Source organism: Macrobrachium nipponense, chromosome 11, assembly GCF_015104395.2.
Source record: "Macrobrachium nipponense isolate FS-2020 chromosome 11, ASM1510439v2, whole genome shotgun sequence".
NCBI lineage: Eukaryota > Metazoa > Arthropoda > Malacostraca > Decapoda > Palaemonidae > Macrobrachium > Macrobrachium nipponense.
In genome coordinates this window covers 30047020-30063986 of record NC_061087.1, presented here as the reverse complement: position 1 = coordinate 30063986, position 16967 = coordinate 30047020, and the positions used below count along the sequence as shown (strand labels likewise).

The following is a 16967-nucleotide window of genomic DNA, read 5'->3' as shown; positions in this document are numbered from 1 at the left end:
CTAGGAAGTTAAAGACTTCTAGAATGTGAAAAAGTCCCTTGAGGAGATGATCCAACTCTGAAAGGCCCCAAGTAATCTTAGCCGTGTGAAGGCTATGTCTCCTGGATGCGTCTACCAGACTGGAAAGTCAGCTTCAGCTGAAGCAGGGAGAGTGAGACCCATATTCTCCCCAGTCTGGTACCACATCCCTCTCTTGCCGGTCAGTCTAGGGGGAGGCATGCAAAAGACTGTCCTTACAAGCTCCTTCTTAGTAAGCATCCAGTTATCCAGCGATTGCAGAGCTCTCTTCATAGAAATCGTCGGTCTCATCTTCACGAAAGCCGACGATTTCGGAGTCTTCGAGCATGAAACAGAGAACGAGGCGAGGAGGAGCGGCATTGATCAATGCGTCTCCGTATTCCTGAGAAGGAGAGCTGTCAAGACTTTGTAGTTCGACAGTCCTTCCTTACTGTGAGACTCGTCCTCTGATTCCTCTTCCATAATCGGATCAGCAGGAGAGACCACTTCTCGTTCCTGGTCTTCTTGTCCACCATTCTCTCTACTGGGGGACAAACTCCTAATAGGAGAGGGGCTAAGAGAGTGTAAAGAGCTCCTATGCTTTGACTGGCTCTTGTAACTGCGGCGCCTCGCGCCTGGCTGGCGCCTCGCGCCTGTCTGGCGCCTCGCGCTTGGCTGGCGTCTCGCGCTTGGCTGGCGTCTCGCGCCTGGCTGATTTCCTCACGCTTGGCTGGCGCCTCGCGCCTGGCAAGATCCTCGCGCTTGGCTGGCGTCTCGCGCCTGACTGACTCTTCGCGCTTGGCTGGCGCCTCGCGCCTGACTGGTGCCTCGCGCCTCTGAACCGTCTCGCGCCTGACTGACACCTCGTGCCTTGTTGAAGACTCGCGTCTTCCTGAAGTCCCCTCCTTGCGTGACAGATGTTCTTCTTGAGCCTCACGCTTGGATGAATGCTCACGCCTGTTTGTTACTCCGCGCTCGGCTGAAGCTACTGATCTGGCAGACGTATCCCATCTGGGAGAATCCTCTCGTCTGCAATGCGTTTCTCGCTTGTCTGACTCTCTCTTAGAGGACGCTTCTCGTCTGTAGGACGCCTCGCGCTTGGCTGTTGCTACGCTTGTCTTGTCTGGCGGATCCATATCTTCCCACGAGTCTCTATCTGAGATCTCAAAAGACTCCACGTCTCGCAGGAGCCTCACTCCTGGTGGGAGAGAAGAGACGAGTCTTCTTGACCGGCAGTCTGACGTCTTTGTACGAGGATATCCTTCGAAAGGACTCCTACTAGGGCGGAAAGCTGTTCCTGTACCGCCAAAATGATCCTTTTGGACGCTTCTCCTGCGTCTCTTGAACGGGAGAGGTAGACCTCGAAGGCGTGTTGCCCCCACATCATGGACGGCGAAACCCTCTTCGCCTTCTTGATAGAAGGAGGTTCTTCTTCCGAAAAGCGTTCCGGGCTTGAATCCAAACCAGGATCTCTCCAGTGCCTTTTCAGGGGCCTGGACAAGTCCGAATCCTTCCACCCTCGTTTAGGAGAGGGAGAAGCGGACGAAGAGAAGCTCTCTCTGAGGACGCTTTTTCGATAGCGGTCCTGAGCAGGCTGTCTATACACAGCACCTGCTGAAGGGACGCCTGACCGGGGGGAATTCTCCACAACCTCCGTACGGCTTTCGACTTTCCTTCTCCTCTGGGCTTGGGAGCTTGGAAGAGGTCTAGGCCTGGGAGCGTCGCAGAGACGGTCAGACGCCCCCTCCACAACACTGGGGACACTCACTTCACTAAAGTCACTTTCACCATCCTTACCTTTTATGGTAGCCATTTCGGATTTCATCCTGTGAAGAGTAGCCTTCAGTTCAGCCATTGCCAAAACAACGATCCAGGTACGTCACCAAAAGTCCACAAAAAGATGATCAATTGCTTAGAAAAAGCGGAAATTCCAGTCAAGAGGAGGCAGCAACGATGTTGATACCACCGGCGACAGAAAATATATGAGTAGAAAACGGGAATGGTTCCTAGTCCTGCCACCCAGGGGGGCGGGCCGGTAGATCACCTGACCTACCCGTAGCGAGTGGCGCGAAATTTGAATTTCTGTCGGGGACGACGGAGTCTTAGCTATGTATATATCTGACAGGTAAGTTGATTGTATGAAAACGAAGTTTCATACTTTCACTAATATAGGCAACAAAATGTTGTTTTATTGTGCTGATTACAACTGCAATCTTGAGTAAGATCAATAAACGTTACATACATATTGGATTTCAAAACTGCCTTGAAAACATATTTTACGAAGAGCTCACATGCTTATTTTAGTTCGTATGGGGCTTTCATATATCACAATATGTTGACGAAACTCCAGTCTTTTAAATGGTATGCTTAGAGTTGCAATTGTATTCATGTTTCACCAATTAGGGTAGAACATCACAGCAGGCCAAGCAGGCCACCTACAATCAATGCAAGCCACCCTCCGAAAAAGTACATTATAACGCGTCCTGACACCCGAGATGGGCATCAGTCGCGACTTGTTGTTGGTGAGAAACGGAGCTAAAGACCTCTACTCTCCTTTTGAAAGTAAGTATTTTCTCCAAAGTTAGAAATTAAGGCCAAATTTTAAGATTTAAAACAGAGGTACTGAAAACGGTCTCAAACGTAGTGCAAATGCTCACCAAAACGCGTTCAACATTTTTACTTACAACTCGAAGATTGACGCCATCTCGATGTTTACGGAGTCGCTTGTGTCAACAAACTTTCCATTTCCTGTGATAAATCCGCACACCACTTGTACCCACAGACGCTGGAGCACTTTTATCACAACAATCGAAACACGATTTCTCATCAACAAGAAGCCAGGCGTAAACAGCTGTTTGGGTAGAAGATGACGAGAAGCGTGCTCTTGGCTAATTTTCAAATAAGTAGTAAAACATCAATATTTTACATATTTATGATGATTAATTTGAAAATATTCGTTATTGAAAAAGTAACTCGACTCTGACTCAAATTTAAGTAATCATTTTTCTGAATTAGAACGTTCTTTCAAGTTCTGTATTATGACGTCACGACATCTTGACTTTCGTACCTATTGTAAATAATTGCTATACTCAACTGTCATTGCAGAACAGTTTACCAGTTATTCATGCAGATTGTTATCAGCTATACATGTAATTGTTATAATCGTAATGCCCATATATATATCTTTATTATTTACTTTTTGGATATATGAAGATTTTTTGTTTTACTGCTGGATTATCGCCGTAGTGTGGATCCATCGTTTCGTCCCATGGGCCTCTGTCTGTTTTCGCACCATAAGAAATTATGGGGCCGAATTTGCAATGACCGAAAAGTCGTTAAAAGAGGAAAGTTAGCATTGAGGGGCATATGTTTTGACTGAGAAAAATACAAATTTGTTATTCAATAGCTAGCTTGTAAAAAATACTTGGTTATAAAACATGATTGACAACTAAGCAGCATGTCACTATGGGGTTCAGAGACAGTGCAAGCACGTTTTTGGGCAATACCTATGTAACGAACACTCTTACAGAACGAGATTTTGCTATAGTGCATTACACCCAGTGCCGTAATTTTATAAGGGTATCGTGAATCACTAATCGTAAAGAAAATAACGACACTTTGTCCTTGTACCAAGAGACAAAAACTCCATTATGCAGAAAATGGATACGAACACGCGTATAAAGCTCCACCTACCCTCTCCCCAACCCCCCCCCCCCCCCTCCACCGCCATCCCTTTTCTTCTTCGTTCCTCCGCCTTCCTTTCTTCCTCTCTCTCTCTCTCTCTCTCTCTCTCTCTCTCTCTCTCTCTCTCTCTGTTGCCATTCGGCATGTGTTTGACCCTCCAAACTGGGTATAAGACTACACACAAAACGTTGAAATTGGTGAAATTAGGCTATGTATTGGAAGTATATATACATAAATATTAAAGCAATTCTATCATTATTGCATTACTATGACAACTAGAATTCATGAAAACAGTTTATAACCTGTTAAGCGTCACCCACGTAATAATAACGTTTTACCGCGATCTACTCGGTATCGCCTTCAACGGGATATTACGTTCAAGACTTAACTGTGGCTTGTCAAGCCGTCAGCCCGTAATAATACGTTTACTCGTATAGAAAGTGTAGGAACATCATTTGGTAACACCTCTCAGACAATGGGAAACTTATTTCCAGCCTGGCAACTCTTTCTTGGTGGTCGCTTATGCTAGAAAACTGCCTGTCCCTGTTGGTTTTCTTTCAATACGCTTCGGGCGTTTATCGAGACAAATTGGATTTCGCGTCTTTCACAATGAATGTTCCCAAAGAGGAGGCATATTTCTCAGGTGAGATCAATCAAATACTAGATGAGGAGTGTGATATTGATAACCTATTTGATGAGAGAGCTCTTGTGATATTGATAACCTATTTGATGATGAGAGCTCTAGTTCTGAATCCTCCAGTGATGATACAAACTTTTCTTCCAATTGCGGGAGTGAAGATGACTTTCCTTTGCCGAGTGACTGGACTCCGAGAGAGAGAGAGAGAGAGAGAGAGAGAGAGAGATTGAGAAGGGAGAGAGAAGAGAGAGAGAGAGAGAGAGAGAATTTCCTACAGTTAATTACAGTATGAATAACAAGCATAAAAATCAATATTAACTTTGAAAAACTATCATCATTGCTTATGGATCGCTGATTACAAAAAAAAGCGTGACGGTACGTTAGCAGCGAGCTCATCAGGGGCGGACGCTTAACAGGATAATAATGGGAACGGCGTATGTGTGAAGCCTCCACTAATGTGGCAACGATGATTTTGCCATTCTTAACATGCAAACATTAAGGTTACATTTATTTCTGGCATACGATTATTAAAGAAATTCTAAATACTAATAAAGACTGAAATCAATGAAAAGTGCTAGCAAAAACAAAAAAGCAAAAAAAAAAAAAAAAAAAAAACGTAGTCGTTTCCTTTGCACTTTTCCGTATTCGTTCCTCTATGGTTTTCGGCAGCCAGATGTACGAAAACGTTAGAAACATTTGATTTTATCTACTTTAGAAATATCTGTAATTTTTCGGGGTAATTTGGTTGCAAAAAAGGGATAATATACATGAATTAAATCAAAATTTTTAAATAAAGTAAATTTAAACTAAATAACGAGTAAAGTAAACAGTTTAGGGAATAAAACTTTGCAGTTTCGTCGTCTGTCGTCGTCTGCTGTTCGAAATTGTGTTTATGGCGCGCGCGCTTAGAAACAGGAAGCAGCAATGGGGTTTAAAGTGCAATGTGGAGTGAACTGAGACCAAAATGTGTATAATAACAATCAAATAAGCACTGTGGAGTTTCAGTTGTGATGGCAGTAAGGATAAAAACCGCCGATTACAAGGTAAGAATGAATTCAGTTCCAACCATAACCCCGGGAATAACAAGTTTCATACTTTCACTAATATAGGCAACAAAATGTTGTTTTATTGTGCTGATTACAACTGCAATCTTGAGTAAGATCAATAAACGTTACATACATACGCTAACATTGTTCAAATGAGTGCTGGGAAGGCTGGGGAAAGATGGTGGCCGTCACTGATGAAAGAAACCGTCCATGCAAAAACGTAGCGCCATATTGGATTTCAAAACTGCCTTGAAAACATATTTTACGAAGAGCTCACATGCTTATTTTAGTTCGTATGGGGCTTTCATATATCACAATATGTTGACGAAACTTCAGTATTTAAATGGTATGCTTAGTTGAAATTGTATTCATGTTTCACCAATTAAATATCGAGTGAATAAGACCCGTCTACCGTGATGAGGGTTGGCCTGTCGTGATGTTTCCCCCTAAATATCGAGTGAATAAGACCCGTCTACCGTGATGAGGGTTGGCCTGTCGTGATATTCTACCCTAGGCAACAAAATGTTGTTTTATTGTGCTGATCACAACTGCAATCTTGAGTAAGATCAAAAAACGTTACATACATACGCTAACGTTGTTCAAACGATTGCTGGGAAGGCTGGGAAAGATGATTTTCGTCACTGATCAAAACCTGTACATCCCACGGTAGCTGCCATATTGGATTTCAAAACTGCCTTGAAAACATTTTACGAAGTGCGTCACATGCTTATTTCAGTTCGTATGGGGCTTTCATATATCACATTATGTTGACGAAACTTCAATCTTTTGAATGGTATGCTTGGAGTTGTAATTGTATTCTTGTTTCACCATTTAAATAGGGTAAAAAACCGCATGGTACAGGGGTGGACCATGTACAATCAGCGTGAACAACCCCAAAAAAAGTACATTATAACGCGTCCTGACATTGGAGATGGGCATCAGTTGCGACAAGTTGTTGGTGAGAAACGGAGCTAAAAACCTCTACTCCAGTGTCAGGACGCGTTATAATGTACTTTTCTTGGGGTTGTACACATTGATCGTACATGGTCCACCCCTGTACCATGCGGTTTTTTACCCTATCGAGTGAATAAGACCTGAAAACTGTGATAAGGGTTGGTAGTCGCTGGGATTGGGGCGTCAAATGTATTTCGCCGTGTTTAGTATTGGCCCCTGGGGGATAATTACAGTGGCCCGAATAAATGTTACTTTAAATTCTTGTTCAATAAGTAAAATAATGTAGGATAACGTCAACTGCCATAGGGTAGATCATCACAGCAGGCCAAGCAGGCCACCTACCATCAATGCAAGCCACCCTCCGAAAAAGTACATTATAACGCGTCCTGACACCCGAGATGGGCATCAGTCGCGACTTGTTGTTGGTGAGAAACGGAGCTAAAGACCTCTACTCTCCTTTCGAAGTAAGTATTTTCTCCAAAGTTAGAAATTAAGGCCAAATTTTAAGATTTAAACAGAGGGTACTGAAAACGGTCTCGAAAAACGTAGTGCAAATCTTCACCAAAACGCGGGGTTTTTTTCAACATTTTTACTTACAACTCGAGGTATTTAGAAGATTGACGCCATCTCGATGTTTTACGGAGTAGCTTGTGTCATAAACTAACCATTTCCTGTGATAAATCCGCACACCACTTGTACCCACAGACGCTGGAGCACTTTTATCACAACAATCGAAACACGATTTCTCATCAACAACAAGCCAGGCGTAAACAGCTGTTGGGGTAGAAGATGACGAGAAGCGTGCTCTTGGCTAATTTTTAAATAAGTAGTAAAACATCAATATTTTACATATTTATGATGATTAATTTGAAAATATTCGTTATTGAAAAAGTAACTCGACTCTGACTCAAATTTAAGTAATTATTTTTCTGAATTAGAACGTTCTTTCAAGTTCTGTATTATGACGTCACGACATCTTGACTTTCGTACCTATTGTAAATAATTGCTATACTCAACTGTCATTGCAGAACAGTTTACCAGTTATTCATGCAGATTGTTATCAGCTATACATGTAATTGTTATAGATCGTAATGCGCATATATATCTTTATTATTTACTTTTGGGATATATGAAGATGTTTTACTGCTGGATTATCGCCGTAGTGTGACGCAATCGTTTTCGGTCCATGGGCCTCTTGTCTGTTTTCGCACCACCATCAAGAAATTATGGGGCCGCCGAACCGAAATTTGCAATGACCAGAAAGTCGTTTTTTAAAAGAGGAAAGGTAGCATTGAGGGGCATATGTTTTGACTGAGAAAAATAAAAATTTATTCAATAGCTAGCTTGTAAAAAATACTTGGTTATAAAAAAACTTGATTGACAACTAAGCAGCATGTCTACTATGGGTTTCCAGAGACAGTGCAAGCAGGTTTTTGGGCAATACCCATTTCTGTAACGAAACACTCTTAACAGAACGAGATTTTGCTATAGTGCATTACACCCAGTGCCGTAATTTATAAGGGTATCGTGAATCACTAATCGTAAAGAAAAATAACGACCACTTTGTCCTTGTACCAAGAGACAAAAAACTCCATTATGCAGAAATGGATACGAACACGCGTATAAAGCTCCACCTACCCTCTCCCCAACCCCCCCCCCCCCCTCCACCGCCATCCCTTTTCTTCTTCGTTCCTCCTCCGCCTTCCTTTCTCTCTCTCTCTCTCTCTCTCTCTGTTGCCATTCGGTATGTGTTTGACCCCTCCAAACTGGGTATAAGACTACACACAAAACGTTGAAATTGGTGAAATTAGGCTATGTATTGGAAGTATATATACATAAATATTAAAGCAATTTTATCATTATTGCATTACTATGACAACTAGAATTCATGGAAACAGTTTATAACCTGTTTAAAGCATCACCCACGTAATAATACGTTTACCGCGATCTACTCGGTAGCGCCTTCAACGGGATTACGTTCAAGACTTTAACTGTGCTTGTCAAGCGTCAGCCCCGTAATAATACGTTTACTCGCATAGAGAGTGTAGGAACATCATTTGGTAACACTCTCAGCACATGGGAAACTTATTTCCAGCCTGGCAACTCTTTCCTGGTGGTCGCTTATGCTAGAAAACTGCCTGTCCCTGTTGGTTTTCTTTCAATACGCTTCGGGCGTTATCGAGACAAATTGGATTTCGCGTCTTTCACAATGAATGTCCCAAAGAGGAGGCATATTTTCTTTAGGTGAGATGTGATGATACAAACTTTTTCTTCCAATTTGCGGGAGTGAAGATGTACTTTTCTTTGCCGAGTGACTGGACTGAGAGAGAGAGAGAGAGAGAGAGAGAGAGAGAGAGAGAGAGAGAGAGAGAGAGAGAGAGAGTTTCCTACAGTTAATTACAGTATGAATAACAAGCATAAAAATTCAATATTAACTTTGAAAAACTATCATCAGTGCTATGATCGTGATTACAAAAAAAGCGGTCGACGGTACGCTTAGCAGCGAGCTCATCAGGGGCGGAACGCTTAACAGGATAATGGAACGGCGTGTTGTGTGAAGTGAAGCCTCCACGGTTTGTAATGTTGGCAACCGATGATTTTGCCATTCTTAGCATGCAAACATTAAACATTAAAGGTTACATTTATTTCTGGCATACGATTATTTAAGAAATTCAAAATACTAATAAAGACTGAAATCAATGGAAAAGTGCTAGCAAAAACAAAAAAGCAAAAAAAAAAAAAAAAAAAAACGTAGTCGTTCCTCTATGCACTTTTCCGTATTCGTTCCTCTATGGTTTTTCGGCAGCCAGATGTACGAAAACGTTAGAAACATTTGATTTTATCTACGTTAGAAATATCTGTAATTTTTCGGGGTAATTTGGTTGCAAAAAAGGGATAATAGGAGCACTTACAGATTAGCGGGCCCACTCGACCGCCGACCGAAATCGGCGGAAGAACACCAAAACCAATATGGCGGCGATACCAAAACAACAACAAACAAAGTAGGGAGCTACTACATATCCGCGACGATCGATTTATGTGTGCTGTCAGAAAGGCCGTGGCGGAACGGCGCTTCGCGCCTATCCGCAAATTTAAAGATTCTTGGCAGGCACGCATGTTCTGGCAAGAGGTAATGTTGCGCGCGCGCGCTAACCACAGGGGTTACAGTAAGGCTACTTACCGTGGCGGATGGATTTGGGTGTCGCGATACCAAAACAACAACAAACAAAGTAGGGAGCAACTGGCCCGGTAAAGTGTAAACAACCCGGATAATATACATGAATTAGGGGGAAACATCAGTTCAGGCCAACCCTCATCACGGTGGACGGGTCTTATTCACTCGATATTTAATTGGTGAAACATGAATACAATTGCAACTCTAAGCATACCATTTAAAAGACTGAAGTTTCGTCAACATATTGTGATATATGAAAGCCCCATACGAACTAAAATAAGCATGTGAGCTCTTCGTAAAATATGTTTTCAAGGCAGTTTTGAAATCCAATATGGCGGCTACGTTTTTCATGGACGGTTCTCATCAGTGACGGACACCATCTTTCCCAGCCTTCCCAGCACTCATTTGAACAATGTTAGCGTATGTATGTAACGTTTATTGATCTTACTCAAGATTGCAGTTGTAATCAGCACAATAAAACAACATTTTGTTGGCCTATATTAGTGAAAGTATGAAACTTGTTATTCCCAGGGGTTATGGTTGGAACTGAATTCATTTCTTACCTTGATAATCGGCCGGTTTTTGTATCCTTACTGCCATCACAACTGAAACTCCACAGTGCTTATTTGATTGTTATTATACACATTTTGGTCTCTCAGTTCACTCCACATTGCACTTTAAACCCGTTGCTGTTCCTGGTTTCTAAGCGCGCGCGCCATAAACACAATTACAAACAGCAGACGACGACAGACGACGAAACTGCAAAGTTTTATTCCCTAAACTGTTTACTTTACTCGTTATTTAGTTTAAATTTACATTGTTATTTAAAAATTTTGATTTAATTCATGTATATTATCCCTTTTTAGCAACCAAATTACCCCGAAAAATTACAGATATTTCTAACGTAGGATAAAATCAAATGTTTCTAACGTTTTCGTACATCTGGCTGCCGAAAACCATAGAGGAACGAATACGGAAAAGTGCATAGAGGAACGACTACGTTTTTTTTTTTTTGCTTTTTGTTTTTGCTAGCACTTTTCATTGATTTCCAGTCTTTATTAGTATTTTGAAATTTCTTAAATAATCGTATGCCAGAAATAAATGTAACCTTTAATGTTTGCATGCTTTAATGTTTGCATGCTAAGAATGGCAAAATCATCGTTGCCACATTAGTGGAGGCTTCACACATACGCCGTTCCATTATTATAAACTGTTTCCATGAATTCTAGTTGTCATAGTAATGCAATAATGATAAAATTTGCTTTAATATTTATGTATATACTTCCAATACATAGCCTAATTTCACCAATTTCAACGTTTTGTGTGTAGTCTTATACCCAGTTTGGAGGGTCAACACATACCGAATGGCAACAGAGAGAGAGAGAAAGGAAGGCGGAGGAACGAAGAAGAAAAGGGATGGCGGTGGAGGGGGGGGGGGTGGGGGGGGAGAGGGTAGGTGGAGCTTTATACGCGTGTTCGTATCCATTTCTGCATAATGGAGTTTTTGTCTCTTGGTACAAGGACAAGTGTCGTTATTCTTTACGATTAGTGATTCACGATTACCCTTATAAATTACGGCACTGGGTGTAATGCTCTATAGCAAAATCTCGTTCTGTTACGAGTGTTCGTTACAGAAATAGGTATTGCCCAAAAACGTGCTTGCACTGTCTCTGAAACCCATAGTAGACATGCTGCGTTAGTGTCATCAAGTTTTTTTTATAACCAAGTATTTTTTACAAGTAGCTATTGAATAAATTTGTATTTTTCTCAGTCAAAACATATGCCCCTCAATGCTAACTTTCCTCTTTTAACGACTTTCTGGTCATTGCAAATTCGGCCCCATAATTTCTTATGGTGCGAAAACAGACAGAGGCCCATGGACCGAAAACGATTGCGTCACACTACGGCGATAATCCAGCAGTAAAACATCTTCATATATCCAAAAAGTAAATAATAAGATATATATGCGCATTACGATTATAACAATTACATGTATAGCTGATAACAATCTGCACGAATAACTGGTAAACTGTTCTGCAATGACAGTTGAGTATAGCAATTATTTTACAATAGGTACGAAAGTCAAGATGCCGTGACGTCATAATACAGAACTTGAAAGAACGTTCTAATTCAGAAAAATAATTACTTAAATTTGAGTCAGAGGCGAGTTACTTTTTCAATAACGAATATTTTCAAATTAATCATCATAAATATGTAAAATATTGATGTTTTACTACTTATTTAAAAATTAGCCAAGAGAACGCTTCTCGTCATCTTCTACCCCAACAGCTGTTTACGCCTGGCTTGTTGTTGATGAGAAATCGTGGTTTCGATTGTTGTGATAAAGTGCTCCAGCGTCTGTGGGTACAAGTGGTGTGCGGATTTATCACAGGAAATGGTAGTTTATTGACACAAGCTACTCCGTAAACATCGAGATGGCGTCAATCTTCGAAACATTTTAGTTGTAAGTAAAAATTTCTAAAGCGTTTTGTGAGATTTCCACTGCCGTGGGCGCCATTTTCAGTACCCTCTGTTTAAATCTTAAAATTTGGCCTTAATTTCTAACTTTGGGGAAAATACTTACTTCGAAAGGAGAGTAGAGGTCTTTAGCTCCGTTTCTCACCAACAACAAGTCGCGACTGATGCCCATCTCGGGTGTCAGGACGCGTTATAATGTACTTTTTCGGAGGGTGGCTTGCACTGATGGTAGCTGGCCTGCGTGGCCTGCTTTGATGTTTTACCCTAAATCAAAATTTTTAAATAACAATGTAAATTTAAACTAAATAACGAGTAAAGTAAACAGTTTAGGGAATAAAACTTTGCAGTTTCGTCGTCTGTCGTCGTCTGCTGTTTGTAATTGTGTTTATGGCGCGCGCGCTTAGAAACCAGGAACAGCAACGGGTTTAAAGTGCAATGTGGAGTGAACTGAGACCAAAATGTGTATAATAACAATCAAATAAGCACTGTGGAGTTTCAGTTGTGATGGCAGTAAGGATAAAAACTGCCGATTACAAGGTAAGAATGAATTCAGTTCCAACCATAACCCCGGGAATAACAAGTTTCATACTTTCACTAATATAGGCAACAAAATGTTGTTTTATTGTGCTGATTACAACTGCAATCTTGAGTAAGATCAATAAACGTTACATACATACGCTAACATTGTTCAAATGAGTGCTGGGAAGGCTGGGGAAAGATGGTGTCCGTCACTGATGAGAACCGTCCATGAAAAACGTAGCCGCCATATTGGATTTCAAAACTGCCTTGAAAACATATTTTACGAAGAGCTCACATGCTTATTTTAGTTCGTATGGGGCTTTCATATATCACAATATGACGAACTTCAGTCTTTTAAATGGTATGCTTAGAGTTGCAATTGTATTCATGTTTCACCAATTAAATATCGAGTGAATAAGACCCGTCTACCGTGATGAGGGTTGGCCTGTTGTGATGTTTCCCCCTAGTCTACTTTACCGTGGAATGAGGGCTTAGAATTACCAAGATGGGTCTTCAGTAAACCTTCACCATGTGTTCATCTCCATGCTGGGTGATAAAGCAATTTAGTCACTGGTCCAGGACCCTTTCAACAGCTATTTTAAAACTTCTGGATTAGATACATAAGGTAGCCTACTTTGTACCTGTTGCATCACCTTGGCTAAGAGTCTAAAGACAATTTGCGTTTGGAAGCAGTTCCCTATGAGATCTACCTTGGCTCAGTAAACTTCAGAATATGTGGTTTTATGAGTGTTTTACGTATATTTTCTATTGAGTACCATTTTGAAGTTATTTCTTCTTCGGTACCACAAGGTATTCACATCCTAAAGTGTATTCGTTCAGAGACTGGAGGTTAAAACCAGTCATTATTAGCGATTTATATAAAATTATTAGTCAAAATAAGATTTAAAAAAACCATATGATAAAATATAAAAGTTACGAAGCAGATAAAGGTCGTAATGGAAGAATTTTATAATGAAAATGACAAATTGTGGCCCCATACAAACGTAGCGACGAGATTACCTGGCAAAATCGCATTGCCTTGTCCTTGGCATAGGCAAAACTGGCGTTATTTACCATACTGTAGTGAGGATAATTAAGTCTAAATGTAATTTAATTAATCCTATATTAATTACAGTTCTTAAAACGAAACACAAGATAAATTAAATATATAACATACCTTTCCATCCGTCCGGACCATGGTTTTCCCATGGCCGGGATAGATCTTGTATCCACTGTAATGACACAGTTGTAACCTGAAAAGAACGTAGAGAAGCTAAAATAAATAACCGTGAACAACATTGTTTCGTTTTTGTCAAGCTGACTTCAATATAACACAAGATGGTGCAGATATTCTTCGATAAAAGTTACGATTGGCTGGGGATACCTACTTCATCTTGAAGCACTACAACTCGGAAAGAGCTGATGTAAACAAATGAATGCCGAGCCGAGTCTCGATTTCGTATAAATGTGTTATTATTTTTTATTTACAATCGAGTATTTATTACAGTATTTGGTTATAATAATATTTTATATATAATATTTTAATATAAAATGTTAAATATCTCCCTTAACGAAGAAATTGAAAATCAAAATATATCATCGATTTCCTACGAAAGCCAACCAAAACATTGGCGCTTAAATATGGCCTCCTCAGGTATGTACTATTTTAGAAAATTCGCTGAAAGCTGTCCGTTAATCTCTCGCCGCGGCGTCGTTCCCCTTCGATTGGAGTCCGTCCGTCGAAGCACGAGAGGAATTTCCTCAAGGGAACGCTCAGAAATATCAGCGTCGCCAGAGAGAAGGAGAAGGAGATCAATAAATATAAATGGTCTTTTCTCTCGAAGGGGGTTTCCACCCAGCCTTAATATTTCGCGTCTGACATTAAGACGCACATTCCTCAATTAAAGCCTGTTCGCCCAATGGCGCCCTAGGTCTCTCAGTAGGGTACCGTTGCCGCGTTCTCTCCCCATTTCCGGTTTTTGCCAAAGGGCATAGGCCATGGGATGCCCTGTTTGTGGGTTGCGGCTAGTGGGCAGGGCAGGGACGTTGGTCAGCCAGGCCACCCCATGCTGGGACGAGACCCTAAACGTACGGGGACCCATTTGGATGGTACGCATATCCCATTTTAAAGCATTCCAGTTTTTTATACATGAGATTATTTCATGTGTATTTAGTATAAAGGGTTATTCAACAGGGTTAGGCTAGATTAGGGCTTAGGCTACCCCTGAGCTTTTGTACGTTATGCCTGACCAGGCTATATTAGGTTAGGCTATCTGGTTGGGAAATGTAAACCCAATTTTGCACCAGTTTCAGGCCAGAAAAGAATGTCTGTTGTCTCCACTCTGGCCAGTTTATTGAAGTAAGAATAGACTTAACAAAGGTTATCCCACATAACCTGCCCATATTAAAAGGATTCACAAATAATTTGCGTGAGCCATATGAATTTAGGACAGTGGTCTGGTGTGGGCAGTGAATATCATAACGTGGATTATAATACTTATAATTTTGGCCTCAGTGGCGTGGTTGGTATGGTGTTGGCGCACTACCTCTGTGGTGGCGAGTTCTATTCTTGGGCATTCCATTGAGGTGTGAGAGATGTGTATTTCTGATGATAGAAGTTCACGCTCGACGTGGTTCGGAAGTCACGTGAAGCCGTTGGTCCCGTTGCTGATGAATAACCACTGGTTCCATGCAACGTAAAAACACTATTCAAACAAAATGAAATGTGGTCCTCTGATAATCTAGCATAGTTTTGTTGTGGTTCTTATATACCATTTGTATTAATCTTCATCATAAAGTGATAGCCTGACTTGTTTCCTCATTGAGAAATGGGGCTTGCAAAGAGTGAAAAACAAAGACATAGCAACATAACTTTGCCCTTCCCTCCTACCACATTATTAAACATGGGCCAGTAGACTAAATTTAATCAGTTGGCCAAGAATTTGCAATAGACTTAAATATAAAGTTAGTTGAAATCTTGACCATCAAAACATTTTACCAGGTTTAGAATGACCTTAAATGACTGATAAGCTATGTTATTCTTTCAGCTTCAGTTGCAAATGAATAGGCAACTTTACAAACACATAATGAACAAATAATTACCCTATATAACTAAAGAAACCTTTGTTTAATACATTTGATGAATGAACTACCGTATATTTCGGCGTATAAGTCAACCCTTTAGCCCCAAAAAATCATGCCAAAATTAGGGGGTCGACTTATCTAACGGTAAAAAAAAAAGTGAATCTTTATTATTTTGGCATATCGGTACAGGAATCCAGGCTTTACAGTTGGCTAATAACAATGACAGCCCTGTTGAGGTAACTATGTATGTAAATATTACCAGTATTTAAAACATTTCACACTGTAATACGACAATAATAATACATTAGAACATCCATTACCTTAAATAAAATGAAAAAAATCAAAGTAGCTTGAAGAAACCCCAATCGCACAGCAAGTGTAAACATTGCATAGCCATTTGTAGTACAGTTATTGAGAAGGATGCGTTCACTGACAGTTTTGTATTTACCGGGGTATTGTTCAAAAACATTTATGGAATGAAATCTTTATTTATCACTAAATAAAATAAAAAAAATTTGTATTTAATAGTAAATATGTATTTAAAATCCTTCAAAATTACTTGAGTCACTTTAATTAAACAATTCATCAAACAAATTATCATTCACGGTTTCATCAGGATCCCAGTTTGAATCTGGTGAATCATCTGTAGGTTCACTTTCCTTCAAATGAGCCTGTTTATGCCATAGAAGAACCAATGGTCAAGGAATATTCCAACATCATGATAAAATACTGGCACGTCGTTTTAACAACCCAATCAAAACATTAACTTGAGTGGCAGTTTGTACATACATATATACGTAGGCTGTTATGCAGCGTTACTTAGCGCTTTGTTTGTTTACATTACACTCGATTAACGTATCTTTCGTTTCGTCATTTCTAATCATATTTGCCGGTATATTCATCTTTTATATATTAAGTAGATTTGTTAATATACCGAGTATATTACCTGTATTTCTAATGATAAGTAGAGCAACATATGTACTGTAATAACATTCAGGTTATTTTATATGATAGGTTTTACCCTGCTGCTTATTTTGAGCGTATGGCTGGCCTCACATTTTATAGGTCGACTAATATACCCGATATTAGTTAAAAACATAAAAATTTACTCAGAATTGGGGGGTCGACTTATCTTCCGGTCGACTTATACGCCGAAATGTACGGTAATAGTATGGTAGTAAAGTAAATCATAAGGGAAGGAATGTCAGATGTTACTGACAGGAAGAAGAGTATGAATCAAACATGACATCTCAATATAAAGAGAGTAGGGTTACTCCTAAATAAGAAATCAATTCATATTTTTACTAGTACTCATTTTCAAAGGTTAATGCTGTTTTATAGTTAGTTCATCAGTTCTACTTTTCAATTGACATGAATTATTTCTACATCCAAA

The 16967-nt window shown here is 40.2% G+C and overlaps 2 protein-coding genes across 3 annotated transcripts in view; one reads left to right on the top strand and one right to left on the bottom strand.

Moving 5' to 3' along the window:
• The window catches only part of LOC135202876 (large ribosomal subunit protein eL24-like), a 33120-nt gene extending 19163 nt beyond the window's left edge, over positions 1–13957 (bottom strand). For both annotated transcript variants that reach the window (XM_064232364.1, XM_064232446.1), the window contains exons 1-2: positions 13879–13957; positions 13668–13743 (exon numbers count right to left, since the gene is read on the bottom strand). In XM_064232364.1, coding sequence (XP_064088434.1) covers positions 13668–13743; positions 13879–13883 — 81 coding nt within the window. In that variant the 5' untranslated portion in view covers positions 13884–13957. The remainder of the gene's footprint in view (positions 1–13667; positions 13744–13878) is intronic.
• A 131-nt stretch (positions 13958–14088) lies between these two features.
• Positions 14089–16967, top strand: part of LOC135202774 (centrosomal protein of 97 kDa-like) — a 50612-nt gene continuing 47733 nt past the window's right edge. Inside the window, 1 exon segment of the mRNA XM_064232267.1 lies at positions 14089–14144. Coding sequence (XP_064088337.1) covers positions 14132–14144 — 13 coding nt within the window. The 5' untranslated portion in view covers positions 14089–14131.